The 27,078-nt window shown below is 46.0% G+C and overlaps 2 protein-coding genes across 3 annotated transcripts in view; one reads left to right on the forward strand and one right to left on the reverse strand.

Annotated features, from left to right (window-relative positions):
* LOC149275635 (protein TANC2-like) overlaps positions 1–8,909 on the forward strand; it is an 85,276-nt gene extending 76,367 nt beyond the window's left edge. Inside the window, exons 19-27 of one of the 2 annotated variants that reach the window (XM_089504499.1) lie at positions 261–394; positions 483–606; positions 803–978; positions 1,219–1,351; positions 2,202–2,231; positions 4,647–4,738; positions 5,472–5,618; positions 6,210–6,310; positions 6,980–8,909. In XM_089504499.1, coding sequence (XP_089360625.1) covers positions 261–394; positions 483–606; positions 803–978; positions 1,219–1,351; positions 2,202–2,231; positions 4,647–4,738; positions 5,472–5,618; positions 6,210–6,310; positions 6,980–8,909 — 2,867 coding nt within the window. The remainder of the gene's footprint in view (positions 1–260; positions 395–482; positions 607–802; positions 979–1,218; positions 1,352–2,201; positions 2,232–4,646; positions 4,739–5,471; positions 5,619–6,209; positions 6,311–6,979) is intronic. The other variant, XM_089504500.1, reaches the window with a different exon arrangement.
* Positions 8,910–12,352: 3,443 nt separating this feature from the next.
* On the reverse strand, positions 12,353–16,085 carry LOC149275636 (transmembrane ascorbate-dependent reductase CYB561-like). The gene is made up of 5 exons (XM_089504523.1): positions 15,884–16,085; positions 13,746–13,844; positions 13,568–13,671; positions 13,151–13,308; positions 12,353–12,545 (listed from the first exon to the last, which is right to left on the reverse strand). The coding sequence occupies exons 1-5, from the start codon at positions 16,083–16,085 to the stop codon at positions 12,353–12,355; spliced, it is 756 nt and encodes a 251-aa protein (XP_089360649.1).
* Between the last annotated feature and the right edge of the window lie 10,993 nt (positions 16,086–27,078).

Below are 27,078 nucleotides of genomic sequence, written 5' to 3' on the forward strand. Positions count from 1 at the left end.
GTTAGTGACCTCTCCAAGTTGGGCCGAGACCGCTTTCGTATATAACAGCATTAGAGGTCTCATAGTTTTGGACTTTCCTCAAAGGCATTTACGGTGTCGAATAAATGAATTGCCCATTTGGCCACCAGTTTTGTTTCTTTATGTCCTACCCACATGCCCACTTTGTTGCCCAAACCCAGTACACACCAGATAACCCTCGTCTCACTCACCTTTTGATGCTTCATGTTCTCGCCTTAAACCCTTTTTTGTTGCCGATCCAGCTCTGACAGCCGCGGCGGGGAGAGGGAAGCTAGACGTTTGCCGTCTTCTTCTGGAGCAAGAGGCAGCCGTGTCCCAACCAAACCGCCGAGGAGTGGTCCCAATATTCAGTGCCGTCAGACAGGGGCACTGGCAGGTAATGGCTAAAAGGGATGGAGCTGATACTTTCTGACAATTATGAGGTGGGAGACGAGAATAGACGCATCACTCTGTTCCTGTCTTAGATCGTGGACCTTCTTCTGAACCACGGGGCAGATGTCAACATGGCAGATAAACAGGGCCGCACTCCGCTAATGACAGCCGCGTCAGAGGGGCACATCGCTACTGTTGAATTTCTACTTGCACAAGGTTGGTGGTTAGACTTCAATGGAGCAACTTTGTATCTCAAGTCTGTGTCAAGTCTATGCTTTTGTCTTAACACATTCAATATCGCTAAAAGTTATATATACCCACGCATGTCATTCTTTTGGTTCTCGGGAATCGTTGAAGGACTTCTAAATGTCAAAGGTTGACACCAAATGTTAACCTTTGTCCCATCTTACAGGTGCTTCCATAGGCCTTATGGACAAAGAGGGTCTGACTGCTCTGAGCTGGGCTTGTCTCAAAGGTCATCTCCCCGTGGTTCGTGCTCTGGTGGAAAATGGCGCCGCCACTGACCACACAGATAAGAACGGGCGCACGCCACTGGACCTTGCTGCTTTCTATGGAGATGCAGAGGTGGTAAGTCATTTACATGGTTTCAGCTGAGACAGGGAATGGCTTCTGCCAAGTTCTGCAAGAATAACTAGGCATGAGATGTAAGAGGGCATTAAGAAGTCAGGAGCTGGTCCCTGGTTCCTTGGGGGTCACCATTGGATTATTGAGTGTGTTTTAAGAAGCTGTGGCCCTTACTATTTAGAAGGCAGCTTTGGCCAGGACGGTCCAGGCTGTGATCAAACTGCTTTCTCTTGTCTGCCCCAGGTCCAGTTCCTGGTAGATCATGGCGCAATGATCGAACACGTGGATTACAGTGGAATGCGTCCACTGGATAGAGCCGTGGGCTGCAGGAACACCTCCGTGGTGGTGGCTCTGTTGAAGAAGGGAGCCAAGATAGGTATGAGGAGACGGATGATCGGCAATGGCTCAAAATGTTGTTTACTGCCCCCTTTTCCCCTCCAAAGCTGCTACAGTTTTTCGGATGTGACGCTTCCCATTCTGTTTAACGTCACTATTCGCAGGCATGCATGCTTTCTTCGGTTTGTGGTCCACATTGTGGTACGTCAGGGGCTCTGTCATGATAGGGATATGTGGCATTAGAGCAACGTTTTGTGTTTAGGATCCAGAGACCAGGGTAACCGTCCCGTATATGATCTGAGACCACAGCCGCTGCTGTCTCGTCTTACTGCCCCCCCTCCTCGTGGCCACGCTCCTGTTTAGTGCCAGGATCCCTTGTTAACCCGGCTGCTGCGTGTTAAATGTCCATCACTGACGAAACGCGTCTCACCCCCTGCCCGTCCCCGCTGCTGCCTGATGAAGATCTGCTGCTGCGACATTAAGGCTTCTGTGCTCACTGCTCTCTCACTCCTGCTACATGGTTTGTTTTTTCTCCTCTATCACGCCATTTATTTACCCTCATGCTCCCTCACTCACCACCTTCCCTGACCATCCCTTCTCACTTCTCCTATGTTCCTCTGCCTCGCACTTGTTACCTTTCCCTCCACGGTTCACTTTTGACTTCATTATTGCCCTTCTTGCCCTAATTCCGTAATTTTTCTTGCCCAACCTCCTTAACTTGGCTTTCTTAACTTGGCCTGTGACTCCTCCAAAAATCCTTCCCTTCTCCATACACATTGTCTCCATTCTCTCATCTTCTTCTTCGGTTTCCCACCGCCTTGTTTTTTTCTACTCTTCTTTTCTGCACTCCTTCCTCCTTTCTCTCCCTTGACCTTGGTTGCTGCTTTAAGGCTGTCAGACTTTACCGAGCCGTCCAAAAGGTTAGACCCCATGGCGTCCATCACAATTTGTCCCTGCATGCCGCACACAGTCACGAAAAACACAAACAAGTCTAGTGGTAGTTAACGCATTGAGCCACATTAGCGTTGAAGCACAGTGGAGTTTAATGTAACAGTCTCTAATCCACTTTTATGCGGTGCGAGGGTCCTGTATAATTTTAGAACTCACCATGGTTTTCTACCTTATATCTGAGTGTTGAAAGGGGCCGTATGCTCCGATCTGCCTCTGCGTGGTGTAGTTCCAGCTGCTGGAGATCTACTGCCTCCTGGTGGCTATTAGAGCAGAATGCAATAGCATCGGGAGCCAGAGCAGATTACAGACAGGTATAGACGGCGCAGATTACAGACAGGTATAGACGGCGCAGATTACAGACAGGTATAGACGGCGCAGATTACAGACAGGTATAGACGGCGCAGATTACAGACAGGTATAGACGGCGCAGATTACAGACAGGTATAGACGGCGCAGATTACAGACAGGTATAGACGGCGCAGTGCAGATTACAGCACATTTTCAACTGTCTACTGACAGACCAGCCAACACTCTAACCACCTACAGGTTACAGACAGAAACGTAACATTCTATACGGAATATGAAACATGTAGATCGATGTGTCTGTGAGCGTGATGGGTATGTGTTTGACATGTTCATGTATGTGTGTGTTCATATATATATATGTGTGTGTGTGCTGGGTGTGTGTGCTGGTTGTAAGGGAGATAATTGCCCCCTCCAGCTGCTCGGCTCCTCTTAGCCTTAAACAGATAACACGCTTTATCCCTTTTCAGCAGCTCCCCCTTAAATTCTCTGCAAACTCGCTGCCTCCTCCTTCAGCTCTCCCTGCCTCCCAATACGTCCCCTCTAGCTCTCTGTGCTCTCCCTATCCCCTCCGGTTCTCTACACTCTCCCTACCTTTCCAGTTAACTGCTACCCTCTCATTTTGTGACAGTCATCTCTCCCCTGTCTTTCAACCTCACCTCCTTCTCAGAATATTCTCCTCTTTACTAAGGCTCTGTCACTCAATGTTTCCCGATCACCTCCACCTACCTCTCCCTCACCTCCTGCCCTTGTCTGCCAACACCTCACTTTTCAATCTACTGACAGACCAGCCAACAGTCTAGCCACCTACCTACTGCCATACCAACCAACACACAACCACCTACCCAGTGCCATACCAACCAACACACTGCCACCTACCCAGTGCCATACCAACCAACACACAACCACCTACCCAGTGCCATACCAACCAACACACAACCACCTACCCAGTGCCATACCAACCAACACACAGCCACCCAGTGCCATACCAACCAACACACAACCACCTACCCAGTGCCATACCAACCAACACACTGCCACCCACCCAGTGCCATACCAACCAATACACAGCCACCTACCCAGTGCCATACCAACCAACACACAGCCACCCAGTGCCATACCAACCAACACACAGCCACCTACCCAGTGCCATACCAACCAACACACAGCCACCTACCCAGTGCCATACCAACCAACACACAGCCACCCACCAAGTGCCATACCAACCAACACACAGCCACTCACCCAGCGCTATAGCAACCAATACACAACCACCTACCCAGTGCCATACTAACCAACACACTGCCACCTACCCAGTGCCATACGAACCAACACACTGCCACCTACCCAGTGCCATAGCAACCAACACACTGCCACCTACCCAGTGCCATAGCAACCAACACACAAACACCTACCTAGTGCCATACCAACCAGCACGCAGCCACCTACCCAGTGCCATACCAACCAACACACAAACACCTACCTAGTGCCATACCAACCAACACACAGCCACCTACCCAGTGCCATACCAACCAGCACACAACCACCTACCCAGTGCCATACCAACCAACACACAGCCATCTCCCCAGTGCCATACCAACCAACACACAGCCATCTCCCCAGTGCCATACCAACCAACACACAACCACCTACCCAGTGCCATAGCAACCAACACACAGCCACCTACCCAGTGCCATACTAACCAACACACAGCCACCTACCCAGTGCCATACCAACCAGCACACAGCCACCTCCCCAGTGCCGTACCAGCAAGCCACATACCTACCGCCATGTATAGTCTCCTATATCATCCAGCCACACAATCCTTACCCACCAGGTCTACCTTTTTGTTTCACACCTAACACCCTTCTCTTTTTTTCCTCAATACTCCTATCTGACCAACTTGTTGTGTTTTTCTTTGTTGTTAAGATTCTGCCCCTGTCTTTATTGCCCTTCAGCCTCCTTTTCACTCATCCCTTTTTTCTCCTCGACTTCCGCCATATGCCTCGCTTTCCTCCTATTTGGTTCTCCCTTTGCATTGTATCAGTTTTTTTACCCATCATGCATCCTGTACACTGCAGGTCCAGCCACCTGGGCCATGGCAACTTCCAAGCCAGACATCATGGTCATTCTGCTGAGTAAACTGATGGAGGAAGGAGACATGTTCTACAAGGTGAGGAGTCTGTGGGACGCAGCGAACAGGAAAAGACAGCATGGTGAGGGTGGTCGGTTAAAACATTTTCAAGCTGAGGGGAGACAGAATAAGGGTGAAAAGGCTGAGTATGAAATGGCGAGATAGTTGGAGATGGGCAAGAAATAAATATAAGGAGGCAAGAGAAAGTTGGTAGATAGAGATCTATTTATATAGTTAACTTAGGAAGAAAAGTTGACAGAGAAAGAAACCAATGTGAACGGAAGTTAATGAGAGGGAGACAAATCTCCGAATGAGATTGGAAGTGGACATTGAAAGTGAGGAAAGATGGATGCAGGTTTAAATACATACCAAGGAGAGAAAGATTAAGGGAGAGAGATGTCTTTGGAACGGGTAGACATTGGGATTGAAAGAGGGATAAACCACGGTGGTAATGGACAGAGGAGCCGGGCACTGATGGACACGGAGATGAATGAGGTTGGTGGTTATGGAGAAAGAGAGATTATAGGACGCTGATAGCGTTTGGGATGGAGGTATTATCCATAGTCGTAGATTTTCTTGAATTATTCAGTTTTTTGTAGCTTGCTTTTCTTGGGTCTACAGTCAAGGGGATGAGTTTCAAGTAGTTCTAGGTTTCATTAGGTTTTGGAAAGAGGGACTCTGAGATAGGAGAACGGGCGGCTGGCTGGCAGTGGGGCGCATAATATTGGGTTAGATATCAGTATTTGTGAGACTGGTGCCTTTCGTTCCTCAGAAGGGGAAAGTAAAAGAGGCTGCGCAGAGGTACCAATACGCCATGAAGAAGTTCCCCCGTGAGGGATTCGGGGAGGATCTCAAGACCTTTCGGGAGCTCAAGGTGTCTCTTCTACTCAACCTATCCCGTTGCCGACGGAAGATGAATGTGAGTGGAAAGAGAACTTACAAAGTTTTAAAATACTTCTCATTGGGCTCTACAAAAATGGAATCTACAAGTTCAGTAGATGATGCCATCTGGCCGACTATTGTCTCCGGCATGTGTTTTCCTCCAAGGAGAACAGTGTAGCGCTCTAACCCTTTCTTTTTATATATAAGGCTGTACCTTTAATCACTGGCGTTCATCACAACCCACTACATTTTTGCGTAATACAGTACCACAACCTGTCTTAGTGTGTTCTTACATGTGATTTAGCTCTATTACCTTCTAGGTTCACAGCAACACCTCTAATCTATAACATTGGGGATGTTTTAGGAAGGAATTGAAAGCCCATGGGTTAAAATTATTCTTTTTTCCTTTTTTCTGTTTCCCTTTGCATGGTAGGAAATTTCTTTTTTTTTTTTTCTATCTCTTAAGTCCAGCGTCCGTCTCTTATTATGTCTGCACCCCATTGTTGACCTCCCGCCCGCAGTCACAGCGACCCATACATGACATGTCACCAGAACATACCACTTGTCTGATTTGTCTTACCCCCACCAGCCTCTTTAAATATTAAAACCCCTTATCGTGTTGTCGCAGGACTTTGGCATGGCGGAGGAATTCGCCACTAAAGCTCTGGAGCTCAAGCCGAAATCCTACGAGGCATTCTACGCACGAGCCAGAGCCAAACGGAGCAGCAGGTGAGACTTAGTGGGTAGATATGTCCAGTTTGATGGGACGTCAGCAGTTGCTTCCCTCTAGCAGTCCTTTCGAGGACATGTGGAGCCATTCCGGGAACATATATCAAATCAGACACAATGCCTATTGAGCTTTAATTGTACACTAGAACACTGCGGAGGCTACAAATATGCCCTTAACACAGAGGTTTCCCTACTTGTGGCCATACTTTGCTCTTGCAACCAGTAAGATAAGTGCGGCTGACATTTAACCACCCACTAGTAAAGACTCAGTTCTACCAGTGTGCCCAGTTTCCTTTATCACCAAAAGCTGTTGTGTCTCAAACAGCTTCCCATAGCATCGTACCCCAGTCTGTCAAACACGTTACCAATCCACTCAACGCTTCTTTGGCTAGTTTTAAATAAAATTACATTGCATTTAATTTATATATTATTTATATATTATTTCATTATCATTATTACATTCCCAACCAGCCAATGTACTCGCTTGTTTTATGTCTTTTGTTTTTGGCAATCCCGCTTCAAGAGTGACAATATTGTTAAAAGAAAAATGGAATGCTCGGAATGTGAATTTGTCTTCACTGTTCGTAGATCTTCTGTACAAAAAGTAATGTGTTTGGGTGGTCTTTGTGTGATTAGCTCAAAATGAAACATTGTATCCTCTTCTTTCAGGCAATTTACAGCTGCTCTGGAAGATCTGAACGAGGCCATTCAGCTTTGCCCCAACAACCGGGAGATCCAGAGGCTCCTGATGAGAGTGGAGGAAGAGTGCAGGCAAGTTCAGCAGGAGGAGGAGGTTCAGGAGATGCATGACGAACCTGAGCCAGAAGTCCAGCATGACGAGATAGACTCCACACAGGAAGACATCTACGAAGAGGAATATCTTGAGCAAGACATGGACAACATGCCAATGGGGTTACAGAATGAAGGGAGGCAATGCCAGGGTCTTCCAGGCATGCAGAGTCCACCTCAGTCTCCTGCACATCGGGACTCAGCCTACATGTCTGGTTCACACCAAGTCTTCGACTTCAGGTCAAACAGCTCGGTGGGATCTCCTACACGGCAAGGCTACCAATCTACTTCGCCGTCACTTTCCCCCACACACCAAAACTCCCACTACAGACCGAGTCCACCACACACATCTCCAGCTCATCAGAGCTCGCCGTATGGATTCAGCCCGCCACCTATGGGAAACCAAATGATGGATTACCCCAGCCCACCTCCTTCACCACTGCGAAGAGCACCACAGTACAGAGCTAGTCCCCCCAGTGAAAGCATTGGGATGTATAGACAACAGTCAGGATCCCCAGTGCGGTACCAGCAAGAGCCATGTGTTAGTCAACACCCCGGAAGGCCAAAATCTCCATTGTCTAAGATGTCTCAGAGGTCTTTCCAAATGTCACAGCTTCCAACTGCTGTTCCCCAACCTGCGCACAGGTTGCAGCCAGCCAAGGCTCATATTGTACGGAGCAACCAACCCAGTTCTGCTGTACACTCCAGTGCTGTGATTCCTGGAGGAACATATGGCCAAGTGGCACACGGCATGGCCAGTAAGTACCAGACGTCATCAGGGGAAATGAGCCAAAGTCGTCTAGTGTACCAAGCATCCCTGGGGGGTCTTATAGCTGATGGACGCCCTTTGCAGCATGTGCAGGCCAGTTTGAGTGCAGGGGCCATCTGCCAGCATGGAGGAATTGTGAAAGAGGACATACCCCAGCGGCCAACATCTGCCTACAGGGGTGGAATGAGGTACAACCAAACACCACAGATTGGGCGAAGCCAGTCTGCCTCCTACTACCCGGTATGCCACACCAAGCTGGATCTTGAGCGTTCCTCTATCCCCTCTAGCCAGCTGGGTTCTCCCGATGTCTCTCATCTTATCAGGAGGCCAGTGAGCATCAATCCCAACGAAATAAAGCCTCATCCACCGACTCCAAGGCCGCTGTTGCACTCACAGAGTGTAGGACTTCGCTTCTCTCCATCGAGTAACAGCATTTCGTCCTCTTCCAGCCTCTCCACCTCCTTCCGTCCTTCTGCCTCCATTCAACAGATGGAGATCCCACTCAAGCCGGCCTACGAGAGGCTCTGTGACGAGTTGTCTCCTGTGTCCCCTCCCCAGGGGAATTACCCAAACGAGCCCGCTCGCTCCAGGAACACCCCTTTCATGGGTATAATTGATAAGACGGCACGGACTCAGCAGTATCCTCACCACCATCAGCAGAGCCGGACGTGGGCCGTGTCTTCTGTGGACACTGTTCTCAGCCCCACGTCTCCTGGGATCCACCCTCAGCAAGAATCCTTCAGCCCCCCGTCATCTATAAGCAACATCGCCTTTTATAACAAAACAAACAATGCACAGAACGGACATCTACTCGAAGACGATTACTACGGCCCACATGGAGTGCTGGCCAACGGCTCTCGGGGGGACATACTGGAGAGAGTCACACAAGCATCTTCTTACCCCGACGTAAAGGTGGCCAGAACATTGCCTGTTGCTCAGGCTTACCAGGACAACCTGTATCGTCAGCTATCCCGGGACTCCCGACAGGGCCAGACTTCGCCCATCAAACCAAAGAGACCATTTGTGGAGTCTAATGTGTAGGACAACAGACGTGCCCCTATCCTATTTTTCCCTCCCAACACAACCTCCCTGTAAACCTCCTCCTTAAAATCTGGCGAGGGAGAAAATCTTCCTGAAGCATCGGTCTTCTCCCTTTCCTTCTCCTCCACTCGCCAGCTCTGAACTAATAACTACATTGTTATCTCTGACCTGCTGGAACAAATTGGATTTCTTTAGTTATACACAACGGGGCAACCCTGTTTCCCCCCCCCCACCGTCTTATTTTTAATTTGGGAATGTATTTTATTGTTAAAAAGAAACTAGATTTTAACCATAAATTGCACTTACCTCGCTAGGACAACCAGTTAGCCCCTACTCCCACCTTTTTTGGGAGGGATTTACGAGGAGCGACCTTTCGTTTCCTCCTTTTGACAGAGCTCCTGCAGACAGTGCGCGTAGGGCTCACTTAATATAACGTCGCGCATGTCTGAATTACACATCGATCCTTCTTGTGTGAGAAAAGTGTCCTCGGCACAATTGGGGAAATCTTGAAATTCTATTTTTGGGGTGTTTATTTTTTTTTTAAAAAGGGCTCTTTACATTAACATAAAAACCCAAACATATAGATAACAAAAGGCTAGTCTCTGTCTGGAATCAATGTTATCAGCCGAGGTTCCATTTCACAAACTCCAATCAGCATTGTGCTGGGGGGTACGGTTGGCATATTGGCCAAAAACGAATTTGGTCCAAACTTGACAGCGTTGAGTTAATGTCCCATTTTTACCCCGTTATATTCCCTTAATTGTATCAATTTCTAAAGACCTTAACACCTAATTCAGGAGTGTTCCTCATGCTGTGACCCGTGAAGGATCTACTTTTATGGGACAACCATCATTTCATAGTACAAGAGCTTTTAATTAAGAGAGTCATGGGTGGTAAAGTGTAGACCTCTCAGGTTTTTGGTTGCTAAAAACACAGGTATTGTGCCACCAAGGGCTGATGGTCCATACCCGGTTACTTCTTACCCAAGGTTTAAATTGCGCCACGTATATAACCTGCTTGGGCTGTTAGATGAAGCCGTACCCGTTAGATTTCTCCTAGTTACTTTAAAGCTGTCAGTTATAATGTTTCCTGTGGTGGTGACTTCTTACATCATCAGGGAACGGCAAGGTTTATCGGATGTACTTTTGTGGCACGTTGATGGCCTCCATGCCTTCAAATGAAATATTCTTGGGGATTGGGGTCTGTGAAATGTGAGCCAAGACTGCAATATGCAAAAAAGCCTTCTCTCCATTCTCATTCAAAAACTTTTAATGTAGCTTCAAAAAGAGTTTTTGAAAACAAAGCCCTTCTAATTGGATTTTGAGGGTCATAGTTCAGGGATATCCATATCCGTAGCAAGGCCCCCCCCCTTATCTACAGGACGCTCCCACTAACCACATCTCCGGTCACTTTACCATTTAGTCGATGTCTGGTGGAAACGAGGGATACGAGTTCAGGTTGCCTTTGTAGAAACGGTAACCATACTTCTAAAGTGCACTATTAAGTAAACCTAACATGGCTATTTTCTTTTACTGTCACGACCTCCTCTTTGCTGTGGTTTCTCGGCCACCTCCACTCCCCCCCTCCTCTATTTTGCTACTTTATTGCACGTCGGAAAGACTGGACATACCTTTTGGGGCTCCGTTCTTCACCTCCATCTCCTCACCCCCCAAATCAGAAGGACTATTTCTCTGTACAGTGTATTTATCCGATGCATGGTCCGTTCTCTTTACCAATATACAGAACACCACCATTGATTTTATATATATAATATATATATATTATATATATATTGGTGTCTAGTTCACAGGGGTCTTTTTTTTTTCCTTTTCTTCACACAATCACTTTTTCCCCCCCTCTTTCTCCTTGTTGGTGACCCCCACTATCTTGTAAATAAACAAAAAGGGAAGGAGAAAAAAAAAACTGTTTTATAGTTTTATTTTGTTTTTTTGCTCTTAATGCCACCTTAGCCGCCAAGGCACTCCGCGAGGTGTATGCCGGAGGCGGCCGGGGGTGCACTCGTGGGTGTAATAAGGGTATTTAAAATGCCCTGTTTCACCTCCCCCCCCAAAAAATGTTTTAAGTTTTCTTTTTCTCATTTCCGCTGTACTTGCTTGCTCTGTTTTTCCTTGTCTGTACATGTGAGCTGTGACATAGATGTGAAAATTCTTAACTTCCTTCTCAGATCCGCCCTCTATAAAAAAGACTTTTAATTGTAAATTGAATAAGAAAACTGTATGAGACGGAAGGAAAAAAAATGTACTTATTTATAAATGGTTAATTACACTTGGAATCAAACCTCCGCGTGCATTACGTTTTTTTTTTTTGAAGATGTGTAAATCTTAACTGTTAGAGCGTTGGACGCGTGGTACTGCCGCCCAGGGGAGGCCGTTAATGCAAAAAAAAAAAAGGAAATTCATATCGTTATAAAATTCTATAAAATTTAAGACTGGAAATAAAAAGAAATATGTGATTTTAGCAATAAGCAGGAATTTCTCTCTCACCGCCGTGTGTTTCCTTTCGCTGCGCGTATGTATGTCGGTTTCGTTCGGAAACAATGGACGGGGACAACCGGTGCGTACAATCACAAGACATTTAATACAGAAATCCAGTGTAAACGCTTGGCACGTGGTCGGGGGGGATATGGCCACAGAGTTACCCGCGTGGATGAGGTTAGCAGTGAAAACGCTAGAATATGTTAAAAAGAAGTAACATTGTAAAGACATTTTTGTGACGTGCCCTACGGGGGCAGCACGCCGCTTTTAATAAGGTGTCTGTATAACGATACGAAGCGCTTCTGAAACTACAATTCCTATAATGCTCATTAAGCCATTATCTGTACTTAAATGCCACATCTATAGGTCACTCTTAGCTGTACACGAGAACAGAAAGCATGCTGGAGCTTTGCGGCTACTGCTATATTAGATCGCAGTCTGCGCAGGTAATAGACCTGGCCCAGAGGGTAGTTTCAGATGGGGTTGTAACGGGCGTTGCTTTTTCAGCCGCCACTTTGTGATTATTCAATGCAAAGTAATATTGTAGCACCGGTTTTTCCACCAGTTTAACCAACACTCACCTATCTTTTCAAAGGGTTTCTACCTACAGAGGCTGGTAGGCCAAGGTGATCAGGTGGGCAACTGTTAGATATACTGGGGTAGGTAGCTACAAGAGGGGAGAATCTGAACACGGGGCGCTTGTGTTACAGACCGTGAAGGCAGGTTCGCACTAAGGTCACATTTACAGATGTGGATACATTGACGACATCTCCTGAGTGGATGCTGCTTGGAGTGGGAGACTTCTCTTACTCATCATACGTCTTTGGGCATAGATGGCAAAGCCTCCGACCGCAGGAAGCATCTCACGATACAATCGCAAGCGTTGTCGGAGTTTGCGGGAGGAAGCAGGTCATAAAGATACGAGCCATCCGCCGGAGACGGCGCTCATCACGGCTCCGCTGGGCTCTCCCCCTCTGTCAGCGTCTTGAAATCGATGGAGAGAGCTTGCTCTTCTGGAAGCGGTGGGCGCCTCCATTCTTCCCGAGTCAAGACATATACGACCACAGCTCCAAATGCCACCAGCAGCAAACCCAGAGAGTTTGCAAGGATGCCCTCGGGTACCATTTTGGAGTAGTCTTTGCTGTAAGGAAGAGTCAAGCATTGTAATAGACACAATGGCAAATTAAGTACTGTTTAAAGGGACACTCCAGCGTCACCAGTAGGATCCTCAACAAAGAATAGATATTAAAGTAAACATAAGACCAACAGACCATACAACCCTCACTTCTGTAAAATAATTTTTAGGTCACATTTACATTAAAAAAGTTTTAACGATGTTTATTCACGGTTCTGCACGCACCTGGAGCAAACGCTACCGAAGCCGGATGTTCCTGTTACAGTAAGCCCTCCATGAACTGAAGTCTTCCTCTTGCCTCCTAGATTCTACTTATGGTCACTGTATCAGCAAATCATTTTAAGTGTCTACTGTTCCAAACATACATTGTATGAGAGTCTACTAACAAGTGCTTGGATCTCGGAGACCTAGGTCACCGTGAGCTTTTGGCAGGCTCGTAGTTTACTGAGCTGGAAATCAATTATGGGAGGTAACTCATGGGTTGTTTGACGTTACCACGTCCCTGGATCCAGGCTCACAATTATTACGAGCGTGAACCAGAACTGACCAGAGCTCGGAGGCAGACAAGATGATTATTTACGGGTAGCAAATATAAATGTACATGCACTCACGGGATCGAGAAGAGCAGCTTCTCTGTTATTCCGAGGAGACACGAAGCTATGGCGGCCACCAGCAGGGATGCGCCAAAGAATGAGTGTAGAGGTTTAAACTTGGTCCTGTATGCGAAACCCACTCCTGGGACGAAGAACATGATAAATCCGAGTATCCACTGGGGGGAGAAGAATGGGAATTAGGAAAATAGGACAGAACAAAAAAAGGACAAAAATCTGCTCTAAGACAATACCATTAATATTGAAAATAACAAAAAAAATATAGAAAAGGCTGCAGATACCACTAGTGGTGTGCAAGCCTGTTGAGAAGGTGTTGACACCAATAAAAGGACTATATTAAAAACAGAAATATTGGAAAATGCATAAAAAAAGTTGCTTGGTTGTTGAGGGGGGTGGGGGATGGGATTGGCAATTTACCTGCAGGAGGTAGAGGGTGAACGTGGTTATCCCGACCCAGCTGTGCAGGCTATACATGTCAGGGATGCTGCTCGATTTATGGAACTGGAACACAGCGATTATCCCTGAAGAAAGGAACGTGGATTGTTTATCTGCGGAATTGCCTCCCCGCCGCCTTCCCCAAGCCAGGGACACCTACCTATTAGCGAGATGATGAGGGCCATGATGTGCAGAACCCCATGCAGGATCTTGGTTGCTCTTTTAGTCTCGTGTCTGAAAACCCGGTACACCAGGAGCGCTAAGAAATAAATTAATAAAGACACAAAAAAATCAGCTTGTGATATAAAAAAAACATAATAAGCCTCAGACGACTTCATGAACTTAACACAATGTTACCCCAGATACCTCCTGCTGGAATTCTACCAGTGAAAGCGACGATGTCCACAGAACGTTAAATAATTATCACCCCCCCTCTATAAATACATCAAAATGTCAGAATCTATTAAATATTGTTCTAATCGATTTAAAAACATTATTTGCATTCAAAACCTCGAATCTGCTCTTTAAAATTCATCTAGCAAGGCTTTATTTGACAGATTGGGTGTGTGGGTCTCACTACACGGCTGCCATAAAGCAATCAGCAAAGTGTGGTTTTGGAAAACAGGGTGGAGCCTAGAATCACATGACCACATACAATGGAGGCATCCATATCCGTAAATATGTTGAAACAACACTTTAAAAGCTACATTACCTGCTGAATATGTCAAAAAAATTAACAATAACAAAATTAAACAGACTGGTTTATTATTGGTTAATTGTCCGTCTTCGGGACATTTATTGCTCATTAAAGCGCTAAAGCTCATCGTAAACGTCACTGTTATCCTGCGCACGCCCTGGCGCGTCATTGATGAGGCTAATCCAGTTTCTGATGCAGATGTCAGGAAAATTGTATTTTAATTGCTTAATAAGATGCAGCCGTCTCAGCCTGCCTGACGCGGCTCGGAGCGCTGCTGCGATCTCAGATAATTTAACTGCAAACAGAAGCTAAACCGTAACCCATTAACAATCACGTAAACAGGGAGTTATCTGACGGGTCAAGAATCCTGGCACAATACACCCAAAAAAAATAATAATCAGATGTACCACCGGGGAGAAAACACCTGAAATCTGCAATTTCCAAAAAAAAGTTAAATATATTGGGTCCAAAGTATGTTCACGATTGTGGACTACGTTCCGCTTAGAATCCGGGGCATATTTCAAATGCTCCACATTTAGAACCTATGGCGGGCTGGTTGGCCGCTCGGTCACAGGTTGACTTCCCGGCTCTGGAGGGGCCAGGACCACGTGGACTTCCACCTCTGTACTGTATGCCTCACAATTGGCGCCAAGTGTTAATTGCGGTGAAATCACCATAGCAACAAATGGAATATTTAACTCATTTACGGTCAATGTTTTGGTTTTTTGCACGTAACACCGATATCGCATTCCCCGCATTATAACGATATATCGCATTTTAAAGCCAGGACGAGCCTTTTCTGAAGATATTTACAAGATTCTAAGTGGAATTTAAAATAAATGAAAGTTAATCTTTTATTTGCTCGCTGAGAATATAAACAGGCACTTTGGTACCGGGGTGTTTTTAACAGGATACGAAGCTGCTTTGATGTCTCTCGCTGGTTGGGGGGGGGGGGGGGGCGGTTGTTTGTCTTCAACTGAATCAACAGAATCGTTCTCAATCGGGTAGAGGATTTAATTTCGACTTTACTATGCAACGACATCAAAGCTCAGGTAAGTAACCGTTTCGGGTTACGATTCTCAGAAGACGACACCTTCTTTGAAAGGTTGGTGACCTATATAGGGTTAATAGAGTGTAAGCCCACAAGAACAGGGTCTCCTTTACCAGCGTGTCTTCATCTTATTGTCGAATTGTATCTAATCATTTCTTAGAGCGCTATTACCATGGGGTAGAGCAACAATTATCTGCACACTGCAAATAATGTGATAAAACTACAATTCCTATGATCCTGCTAGGACCTTAGTCACCTCTGGAGTGACATATAATGTCCTCTCCCGCCCTGTAGCAATATCAGACGTCTGGTATATCTCCAAAAGCCTAACCCTATGGTATTAATGCCGGCCTGCTTTGTTAGTTGGCATCGCAGGCTTCTAACCCTATCCTGAAGGACAGCCAACGTTCTAAGGGTTTCAAGATACATAGTTTGGGATTTCAGAACGTTTGTCCGGAAAAGAAACAATAATATTTATCATAACACCAACCGGCTTATATGAATGGAAGACATCTGTTCACAAAACATCCTATTTGAGGTTTGTACTTACAATCTCCGCATAGAAACACCATCCCCAGGACCATGCAAAGAGGGTGGACATTGAACTGCAAAGGTCCCGACCAAGAAAATCCCCCTCTGTAATGCGACATCCATGTTCCGGTCACGGCCAACGCCGCCACCCCTAGGATCTGGGAGATTCCTATTAAGTAGGGCATGGAGCCGGTACTCTGGTGGTTCGACGATTCATCCATTGGTAGGAAACGAGAGGAGGTCACCACCTGTGGGGAGTCGAGTTTTAAAACGGGCAGACTATATGAAATGAGGTTCTTATCCGACGTCAAATTCTAGGTTTCCATGGTGATTTAAAACAAATCATACACCCTCAAAAGAAAATGAAGACCTGCATGTGTTAATCTTATCTCCAAACTCTACTGACACCAAAGCCCAAGTAGGACATCTCGAGCCACGTAACCAATTAGTATATTTTGACACAAGTATGCATTTTCATATTTATCTCTAAGTTATTGAACAAAACTTTACAGAATTATTATTTTTTTTTTTTTTACTGAAACTGCCTCGCAGGACCTGCAGATGTTGCCAGATTTGGGGAAATTCTAGAACCCTCCACCTTCCTTGATGTAATGTTCAGCCACGGAGTCTCCTAGATCCTACCTTCATTTGCCCAGCCCTGGATCTGTTAATATTGTGACTACCAGGTCGTGCCAGGAGGCATCTGCTCCCATCCGGTTCACCGCCATAGACTGGGAAACCCAACTCGTCCCTCCATTGATAGAATATCTTCTCCGAGAACAATATGGCTGCCCTTTTGGGGGTGGTTGGGTAATATATATTGGGTCGCGGTAGCCGCGTGTAGAATAGGGAACTGCATTGCTTGCTCGTTACCGCGTAGGTCTTGCGGTTTTTACATGTCGGAGGAGGTCAGGCAGGGCGCCGGGTCTTTTATCTGCTCGATTCTAGAATATTGACACAATATTTCCTCTTCTCGGTGGAGAGGTTGTGCGTACAGAGCTGACGCAGGGAGCCCGCGGAGAGGGGATGGGGCATCTGTCAGGCGACAACAGGCTCCGTCTGCGTTGGATAAACTGAATTAGTTCCCCACCTTTATTCGGTTTCCGTTGATTAAGGCCATTGATAACACGTAGAGCGGTGCAGAGGTGGGGGCCGCTGTCAGGGACGAGCCGCAGGTAAAATCACAGACGGACAAATGGCCCTTTTTTGGCCATATCAGGGGAAAAGCATCGCCAGACCTTCAGCAAATCGAATCAGATCCAACCTGCTGCTCTACTCCATCAGTCTGATACAACCCCGGGCTACGAATCCATCCCAGAAGAGCATTAGCAACCTCAGCCAACATTACCGACTCCGCCAGGAGGCAAGCCTATGAATCCACTCATCATGTCACATGTCGTGACCCAAGTCAGTTACAAAACCAAAATATGTAAACAGGGTTATATGCGGAACATGCGTGTGACGGGGCATGCATTCCCTGCCTTCAAAACAAGCGTTTTCTTTACATTTACTTTGCAGATTAATCAGATACTTGCGTGTTTAGAGAGACAGTCCATATACCGGGTAGGCAACAGGCTGCTCCCATCAACCTCAGTCAGCAGCTTTCTTTCTCTCTTCTATTACATATACCTATTTGTACAGCTCTGCAGAATCCATGCGTTCCATATAAAGCTTACATGCTGGCTGAGGGTCATAGGAGACCTGCAAACTACCGACAGTCTATACAGAACCCCTCTAAGCCTTTTGGCACTTGCAGGGTTAAAACACCCTCCTACCTGCTGTGAATCCTGCACCTGTAGCTCGTTCTCGCCCAGCTGGCTCTGCCGGTGATCGGAGAGTCTACTTTATTCCCTTTAAGTCCTTTTTTTTCGGTCCCTTTCAGTCCTTGGCCAAGACCGGGGTAGTCAGCGCATGAGTCCCTATGGGTGCCGCGTCTCCCTGTTTGTTTGGCTGTGTGTAGTGGGAGTCAGTCCCTGGATTCTGCCCCTTGCTGTCAGTGTAATGGCCATGTGCCAGCCCCTGTGCCCTTTATTGCCCCAGCCCGTGTGTGTCCTGCACCCGGCAGGGATCGTCTCTGTCCCTCCCTGTCCATGTCACATAAGAGACACGGGAGGGGTGGGGTGGGGGGTGGTGCTTTCCCCGTTTCCTGGTTGTAGGTGGATCCTGAAGGCCCTGCCTCTCCGTTACCGTGGAGACAAAGCCAGCTGATAGCCATGACATCAATATTATGTGTGCCTATGGGTGTAACTGTACACGAGGGTGTGTGAGAACAACACCGTCACACACAACGCCCGACACACTGAGACAGAGGAGCGCTCGGCACCCTCCGCCTGCCGGCAGATTTCCCATCACAGAAAACAACGTCCGAATCTGCGTTATTTCCACGTTCCTTCTGCCAAAAATAATAGAAATCATCTGAAGATTACAAAGACCCCGTATTCCCGACTGTTCAGGGCTGCGGGGGTTGGGGGACCACGTGTAACCCTAGCAGTGGGGCGAGTCTATCCATCAGCATACTGTCAGGGTCTGCCCCTGGAAATCAGAGATTTTACCCCAATCTTAGGGTGTCGGGGGTGAATGGGGCAGATTCTCGGGGTCACGCAGTCTGGAGTCGCCTCCATCCCATTCTCCGCTGATTTAATGATATCTGAGCATCCCCACTGGCTGCGATATCGCAGCTGGAACCCCCTGCTTGAACACAGGTGACTCCATTGAGAATATCTCCTGACAAGTCACGGTCTCCATAAAGAATTCCATATTAGAACCGTTTGGTTGCCTTTAAAGGGTTAATCATTGAACAGTCTCCGGGTCTTAGAATTTAGAATGTTCCCAACTTACCATCCAGCATATAATGGGGGGGGGGGACTATTACATCACAAGCACACAGAGATCACAAGTATATTAGCAACAAAAATCAGGCATCCCCAGCGCAGATGGTATACTCACCGCTGTACGGAAGGTGTTTCGGGGCCGTTTCCTTGTTCTTCAGATATTTCAGGCAGTGCTGGTCGGAGGAGCACGGGAGACACCGGGATCTTCCTGCAGGCGAACCTGTCAGCGTGTGAAAAGGCTGATCATATTCTGTAGTAGTCATGTGATGCAGCGTGAAAAAAGTCATTAAAATATACAAGAAGCCAAACTCTTAAGGTTTTGACTAGACTTGGGCACCAGGGGGCTCTTCGTGTTCGTCTTCGTGCTCGTCTTCGGGGGAAAAAAAATCTTCGTATTCCGCGAATATTCGCCCGTTCCTGTCTTCTCTTCGGGCGAATATTCGCGGACATTCTTCGTGCTCGTTTAATCTTCGTTTTCCTCCTGGTTGCCTAGCAGGGGTTAATACGGGGTTAATAACACATCACAGCAGCAGCAGCTGCCGTGAAGGTACGTGTGTGCAGCTCTATTGGTCGTTTCGGCAGGGGGCTGGTCTGGCATCAACGAGTGAATTGCAGAACTGCAGAATGCACTTCATTCGTTGATGGCAGGCGAGCCCCCTGCCGAAACGACCAATAGAGTTGCACACACATACCGAGGTGTACTGTCCATAGATGTTTAATAAAAGAATAGGGAATATTTTACATTTTTAAATTGATTTTGGACCACTTTACATGCCTAACATTTGCTACCTATTTACAATGGCATACTTTGCAACAACCCAACTTACTTATTGGACAGGACTGGAAAATAGCAGGACTGTCCACCAAAATCTTGGGTGTGTTGGCAGGTATGCTGATGGAAAAATGTTGGACAAGAACTAAAAAATAGCTTAGGGTTAATGTACGGTTATGTTTAAGATTAGTAGCAGTGCACTGGTTTGGTTAAAGATGGATTATGTCTAAATAATAATAATTTAATTTTAATGTTTTTTTTTAAAAAAAAATAGGGGTTTATTTAAATGTATTTTAAAGTTAGATTTATTATTTAGTACTTGATTATATTTATTAAATGTTTATAGTAGCGTTACCTACCGAGCTATAACTACCTATGTGTATTTGCATTTTGCATACCTAGTTTAGCTAAATTAGATGGGACAGGACTGGAAAAAAGCAGGACTGTCCCTGAAAAAGTTGGGTCTGTTGGCAGGTATGTGGATGGAAAAATGTTATAGGGTGAAGTGTGAGTTATAGTGTTAATGTAATGCTATTAGTGAGTGAAGGCCAGGGCAAATAACAAGGAAAAGGTCCTTGTGTTTTGTGCATTGTAAGTGTGTGTGTATGTGTGTTATGTGTGATGTCACTGTGTGTTATATGTGTTATATGTGTTATTGTGTGTGTTATGTTTGGTTGGTTGTGTATCAGAAGGAAAATAATGAAATGGAAAAGGAAATGGGAAAGGCAAATGAGTGGGCAATTGGCGACCCGCTCACCTGTTTCACCCCAGGGCAAAGCACCCAAACACTGTCAGTCTTAGACGTTTGGCAGCAGACTTCCAGAGCTCAGACACAAGGCCCTAGCGTAAGCTGGCCACTCCGGCGGAGGTAGCAGGCGTTGCCACACCGCAAACAGAGGCAGCCAGGGGGGAGAAACTGCCCTTACCATTAGGGACATTTTGGGCATGACTCTAGCCAGGAAGCGAACTGGCAGAGAAGAGATGCTGGCACCACCACCAGCAGCAGCATTGAAAAGGCGAATGAGTGGGCAATTGGCGACCCACTCACCTGTTTCACCCCAGGGCAAAGCACCCAAACACTGTCAGTCTTAGACGTTTGGCAGCAGACTTCCAGAGCTCAGACACAAGGCCCTAGCGTAAGCTGGCCACTCCGGCGGAGGTAGCAGGCGTTGCCACACCGCAGACAGAGGCAGCCAGGGGGGAGAAACTGCCCTTACAATTAGGGACATTTGAGGCATGACACTAGCCAGGAAGCGAACTGGCATTGAAGAGAGACACTGGCACCACCACCAGCAGCAGCAGAATTGGGAAAGGCGAATGAGTGGGCAATTGACGACCCGCTCACCTGTTTCACCCCAGGGCAAAGCATCCAAGCACTGTCAGTCCTTGGCGTTTGGGAGCAGACCTACAGAACTCAGACACAAGGCCCTAGCGTAAGCTGGCTACACCGGCGGAGGTAGCAGGCGTTGCCACACCGCAGCAAGTGCAACCAGGGGGGAGAAACTACCCTCTCCATTAGGGACATCTGAGGCATGATTTCAGCCAGGAAGCGAACTGGCAAAAGATACTGGCACCACCACCAGCAGCAGCGTTGGAAACGGAAAAAGGTGAATGAGTGGGCAATTGACGACCCACTCACCTGTTTCACCCCAGGGCAAAGCATCCAAAGACTGTCAGTCCTAGGCGTTTGGGAGCGGACTTACAGAGCTCAGACACTAGGCCCTAGCGTAAATTGGCTACACCAGCGGAGGTAGCAGGCATTGCCACACCGCAGCAAGTGCAACCAGGGGGAGAAACTACCTTAAACATTAGAGAGAAAAAATTTAACTTTCCAAGCTAAGAGCTGGGTAACCCAATTTGGGCAGATTGAATTTAAGAAAGGCAATCTGCTCCATCAGATGAGGTGCCATGCGTGAGCGCTGTGGACTCAGTATGTTTCCAGTCATAGAAAACACGCGCTCACTTTGAACAGTGGTTGGCGGACATGATAGAAGCTGCTGCGCAACCCATGAGAGTGCAGGCCACACACTCTTCTTTTCATCCCAGTAGCTAAGAGGATCAACATTAGGAGCAGAAGGAACTTCACAGAGGTAAAGTTTGACCATTTCAGCAGCACTACTCTCCTTTCTGCTGCTAGCTCTGTCAGATGGTCCAACTATACTCCCAAGTGCCTCTTCCCAAAACGCAGCTGCTCCACTCAGCTGTGTTGTGCTGCTTGTGGCACTGCTGCTGATGCTGCTGCTAGGGGTAGCAGACCACATCATCTCTTCCTCCTCCTGCACCTCACCCTCCTCGGACAGCATTCCCATTTTACGCTGCCAGTCACGCACCTTGTTGACCAATTGCTCCCGGTAGCTACTGAGAACATTGAATTTCAAAGCTAGCTTTCCCTTAATTCTTGGATCACAAAGGCACGCTAGCATCATTTCGGGACTCTCTTCCATTCGCTTGCGAAGGTGTACTTTTAGCAGATCCTTCAGCTTCCTGACTATGGCTGCTACGTCAGGATGTAGAGTGCCACCTTGAACAGCCTCACGGTTTCCAAGGAACACATCCATCTTGCTGCCTAGATGGGAGAACACAGGGATTACCTGGGCCAGACTGGCAGTGTTTGAGCTTAAATTTTCTGTGGCATCCCTGAATGGTTTAAGGACTGCCACTAGCTGGGCGATCACTGTCCAATCCTCCCTATTCAATGGAGAGGTAATCCCAATATTGTGCTCTGAGGCAAGATTATGGATTGCCCTCTGCTGCTCCAAAATCCTCTCTAGCATGTCTAACGTGGAGTTCCACCGTGTACTGACATCCTGACGTAGGCAGTGTACGGGAAGACCTGACCTCGCCTGCTCTTCCCTCAAAAGTTGGCTAGCCTTAACACTATGGTGAAAGTGCCCAGCGATCTTTCTGCAGCGGGACAGAACTACTGCTGCCACATTAGTTCCTTCTGACATTGCTGCCTTCACTACAAGATGGATGATGTGGGCTGCACAGCGCACACCAACAATATGACCATCTCGCAGCGCTTTCACCATATTGGCACCTCCGTCAGTTACCACAAAACCAACTTCAACATTGGTGCCCGCCTCTGCTCCCACCCAAAGGCTAAACATTTTCCTAATCGCATGCAGAATATTTTGGGAAGTGTGCTTTTCATCCATCACTTCTGCATGGAGAAGGAATGATCGGTAGCCTGCTGCAGCAACTTCCTTAGACACACCGGGCTGCCACCAGTGTGCTGTCAAAGAAAGAAAGGCATGCTGGGCGCTAGGTGCACTCCACAAATCTGTAGTGAAATGAACACACTGACCAGCAGCCTTGGAAAGCTCCTCTTTCACTGCTGCAACACAGGACCGATACAGCGAGGGGACAATGTTCCTGCTGAAAGTGGAACGTGACGGAACTGTGTATTGTGGAGCCACAGCCGCCATCAATTGTTTGAAAGGCTCCCCTTCAATCATGGAGAAGGATGCCCCTCCAACAGCAATGAACTGACCAATAAGTCGCGTTACTTTATTGGCCTGCTGTTTGGGCATCGTTCTCTTGGAGTGGAATGCCCCAAATTCTTCCAGGGTGGGCTGGGCATGCAGTGCTCCAACCTGCCTTGGTCTCTGGCTGCCAGCACTAGTTGCTGCTGCTGCTGCTGCTGCTGCTATTGGCTCAGAAGAAGAAGCTGTTGGGGTTTTTCCACGGCCACCAGCTATGCTGCCTGCACTAAGTTTTACCTCTGCATCTTTCCCCAATAGCACAGCGTTGTGTTGAGTGCTGAGGTGATGCTTCATGCTAGCACTGGTAAAATGGCCAGACACTTTCCCTCTGCTTATTAGCTTCCCACAATGTTTGCACTTTCCATAGCGCCCTTCTTCAACATTTTCAAAGTGCTCCCAAATTGGGGCGCGCATAGCCTTGGAGTGTGCCTTGGGTGCTGCTCTTACTGCTCGGGGTGGATGAACAGAGGCAGAACTAGTGGTGGTGGGACTGGTGGTAACAGTACTGGCCATAGTGGGACTGCTAATTGCTTTAGATTTGCTAGGTTTTGCTGCTGCTGCTGGTGGTGGTGATGGTGATGATCGTAGCGGAGAAGGTGGAGGCTCAGGGGAAAATTGTGCACTAGTCATTTGGACACTGCTCCCTGAGGAATCTGATTCCTGACCACTCATCTCCTCTACTTCCTCTGGCTCATAGTCTAGCTCTTCATTAGCCAGATCGAATGGAATTCCTGCTAGGCTGGAGCTAAGACTGATATCGTCGTGAGACTCGTGACTAGTAGTAGTGCGAGCAGGAAGAATAGACTCTGCACTTGGCCTCTCAGTCTCAGGCCCCTCTGCTACCTCGCTAGGTGGAGTTCCACTATGTGTAGCCCTCTCTCTAACTGTCTTTACAAAAATTTTGTAAGGACTTGGTGGCTTGCTAGAGGTACTAGGAGGACATGGCGTGGCGGTACCAGTGGGAACAGTAGGCGCAGCACTAGTGGTGGTAGAGGCGGGGGTGGTGGTGGTGGTGGTTTTCCCTACAAAGGAATGAGATCGCTTTGGTTTGGGACCCCTCTGAGTCTTGCTGCTAATTTGGCTCTGCTTGGTACCTTGCATGCTGCTGGTGGATGGGGAAGATGCTGCTTGGGGCAAAAGGCACTTCTTTTTAGTCACTGGGCTGGTACTACTTGTGCTACCCTTTAACTTTGAACGTGCTTCTGGTGCTTTAGGCTTTCCGTAAAAAACCATAGAGCTTGTGGGCCTAGCCGCACTACTACTGCCTGCTTTTGGTGCCTTTCCTTTACTTGATGATCCTTCAAGCAATGCTTCCCCAAATGATAAGCGAGAGCTTGGCCTACTTGGCCGACTAGACCGACGCAAAGGCTGCATCTTAGAGCTGGTGGTGGTGCTGGTGGTGGTGCTGGTGGTGGTGCTGGTGGTGGTGGTAGATGGAGCTTGTCCCTCCTTAGTCCCAAAAGGAGGATCCATTTCAAATTTTGTGTTGTGTGTGTAGTGTAGTGTAGTGTAGTGTAGTGTTTAAAAAACTATAAAAAAAAAATAAAAAAATAAAAATAAAAAAAAGGAAAAACGAATTAAAGACAAAAAAATTAGAGGAAGTTCTCTTCAGTGCTACTGCTTAAAAAGTAAAACTATGCACTACTGCACTGTGCTGTGTGCAATCTGCCAAAATCCTAAAGTTATTGAAATTATTAACTCAAGATTAACTATTTAATAACTAGCAGTATTTTATTTTTAATTTGAATTTACACGGACCTAAGAGCTTAGCCTACCACTATGCTAGCCTAAAGCTATATTTCCTTACTATAAGTCTACCTCTAGGCAGACGCTCTCAAACCCACTAAGCTAAAGTGAGGTTAAATCAGATTCAGTATATGATTTATTAATTAATATTAAGTTATATAATATTAATAGATTAGAACTAATTTACTTATATATTATGTATTATAGATAGAAGAATATAGATTATGAATTAGAATTTAGAATTAGAATTACTTATATTATAGATTATGAATTAGATTATTATTTATAATATATTATAGATTAAGATTAAAGAAGATTAGAATTATTTTAGTACTACAGCTAGTAGCTTGAAGCTTTGCTTAGTACAGCTCGTCACAGTCAATTTTTCTTGAAAAGAATTAGAAATAAAATAAAATGTCACAGCAAAACAGTTATCTTCACTGCTTGCTGCACTCACTAGCCCAACAAGTTCACTTCACTGATGGACTGAGGTGAGCAAAACACTAAGGGTACTTTTAATAAAATTGAAATAAAATGTAAAATAAATGAGAAAATCTTTGCAAAACAGTTAACGTCACTGCTTGCTGATCAAAAAAAAACACAGCACTTATGCGGCTGCACTCACTAGCCCAACAAGTTCACTTCACTGATGGACTGAGGTGAGCAAAACAAATGAAATAAAATGAAAGATTAATTAAGAAAAATTGACTTGGTCTCTTACTGTTGCTAAAACAAAGCACAAACTATAGAGCTGCAGCACCAGTACTAATAAGATTAGCTGAACTATACGCTAGTAGTAATTAATTAATATTATTACTTTTATTTATAGCTAATTTAATTAACTATTAAGATAAGAAAGAATTAGAGAATTATTGATATTACTGATTTTAGATTAGACACTAGTAGATGTTCTGAATGTCTACAGTACACTCTACACTAGTATACTATTACTAACTATAACTGACAAATATATATATAATTTTATAATGAATTCAATTATTAATTATATTAATTAATATTACTGATTTTAAATTAGACACTAGTAGATGAATGTCTACAGTACACTCTACACTAGTATACTATAGTATATATATATATATGACTGACAAATATATATATATATATATATAATATTATAATGAACTACTAAATTATAGATTCTATTAAATTGTAATTTATAAATTCTATTTAATTTATTTAAGCAGGACAGGCAATAGGCACTAGTGCCAGCCCAGGGCAAGGGCACCCCAGTGCCACTGAGGCACTGGGTGCACTGTCAACTCAACAGCACTTACACTAAAGTTGATGACAAATTAATTTTAAAAAAATTAAATTAATCAAATTATTATTATTAAATATATTAATTAAGTAGCACTGAAGTGAGGATGAAGTACACAGTGAGAAATGGCAGGCTAAGGCTTACCAGTCTCACACAGAACAGAACAATCTCTCTCTGTAACGCTCGGATGCAGCACAGCAGTGTTGCCAAAGCAGTCACAGCGAAAAATGAATCTCTCAGGCAAGCTCTGGTCTTATAAAGGCGCCTTCAGAATTAAAAAAACAGCAGCACAGGCATTGGACGAGACCCTTAGCGTTACGTCACAAGAGTGAGCTGATTGGACAGACGAGGATCAGCTCACTCCTGTTTGAAATTTTGGCGGTTGCGCGGCAAAAACGAAGACGATCACGAAGAATCTTCGATTCTTCGTGATTGTGAGTCTTCGTCTTCGCCTACGGTTTGCCGGCACTGTATTCTGTTCTACGTTCCTTCGGAACGAACAAAAAAACGGCCTCTTCGTGCTCGTTTTCATGTTCGCCCGAAGACGAATGCACAAGTCTAGTTTTGACCTGAAAATGATTTTTTTTTTCTATTAATGTTTTTTTTAATCCCGATTCCAAGCCGCGGTTTTTTTTTACGAGTTTCTTTACAATAGAGTGTGCGTGTTCCTGAGCTCCGAAATCCTCCGGGGGGGGAATAAGTTCTATAAAACACTCAGTAATACAGTAAATCCTGGTTCGGTGTATTTAATAAGCGAAGAAGTTTGGGGATTTAAACATTCACACGCAGAGCACGTATCCCTTGGAACTCATTCCATATTATTATTATTATTATTATTATTATATAATATTATTAACCTCCTAAAAAAGCCAAAAAGAGGGACTTTTGTTTTAGGGAGTGAGGGGCTTTACCCAGACTTTTTATGTGACTTTATGTCCTATTGTGGGGTATTTGTGTAACTGAGCGGGGCATTTACCCATTTTCCGCTGTTTCTATACACATTAATCGGGGCTTTTAGGTCTGTAGAACCCTGCGATCCCCTCATACCCAGCAAACATCCTGACCTCCTAGAAAAGAGGGGCATCAGAGGGGAGAAAGGGA

The sequence above is a fragment of the Sceloporus occidentalis genome, unplaced genomic scaffold, assembly GCF_023333645.1.
Source record: "Sceloporus occidentalis isolate IW3139 unplaced genomic scaffold, rSceOcc1.0.p SCAF_274, whole genome shotgun sequence".
NCBI lineage: Eukaryota > Metazoa > Chordata > Lepidosauria > Squamata > Phrynosomatidae > Sceloporus > Sceloporus occidentalis.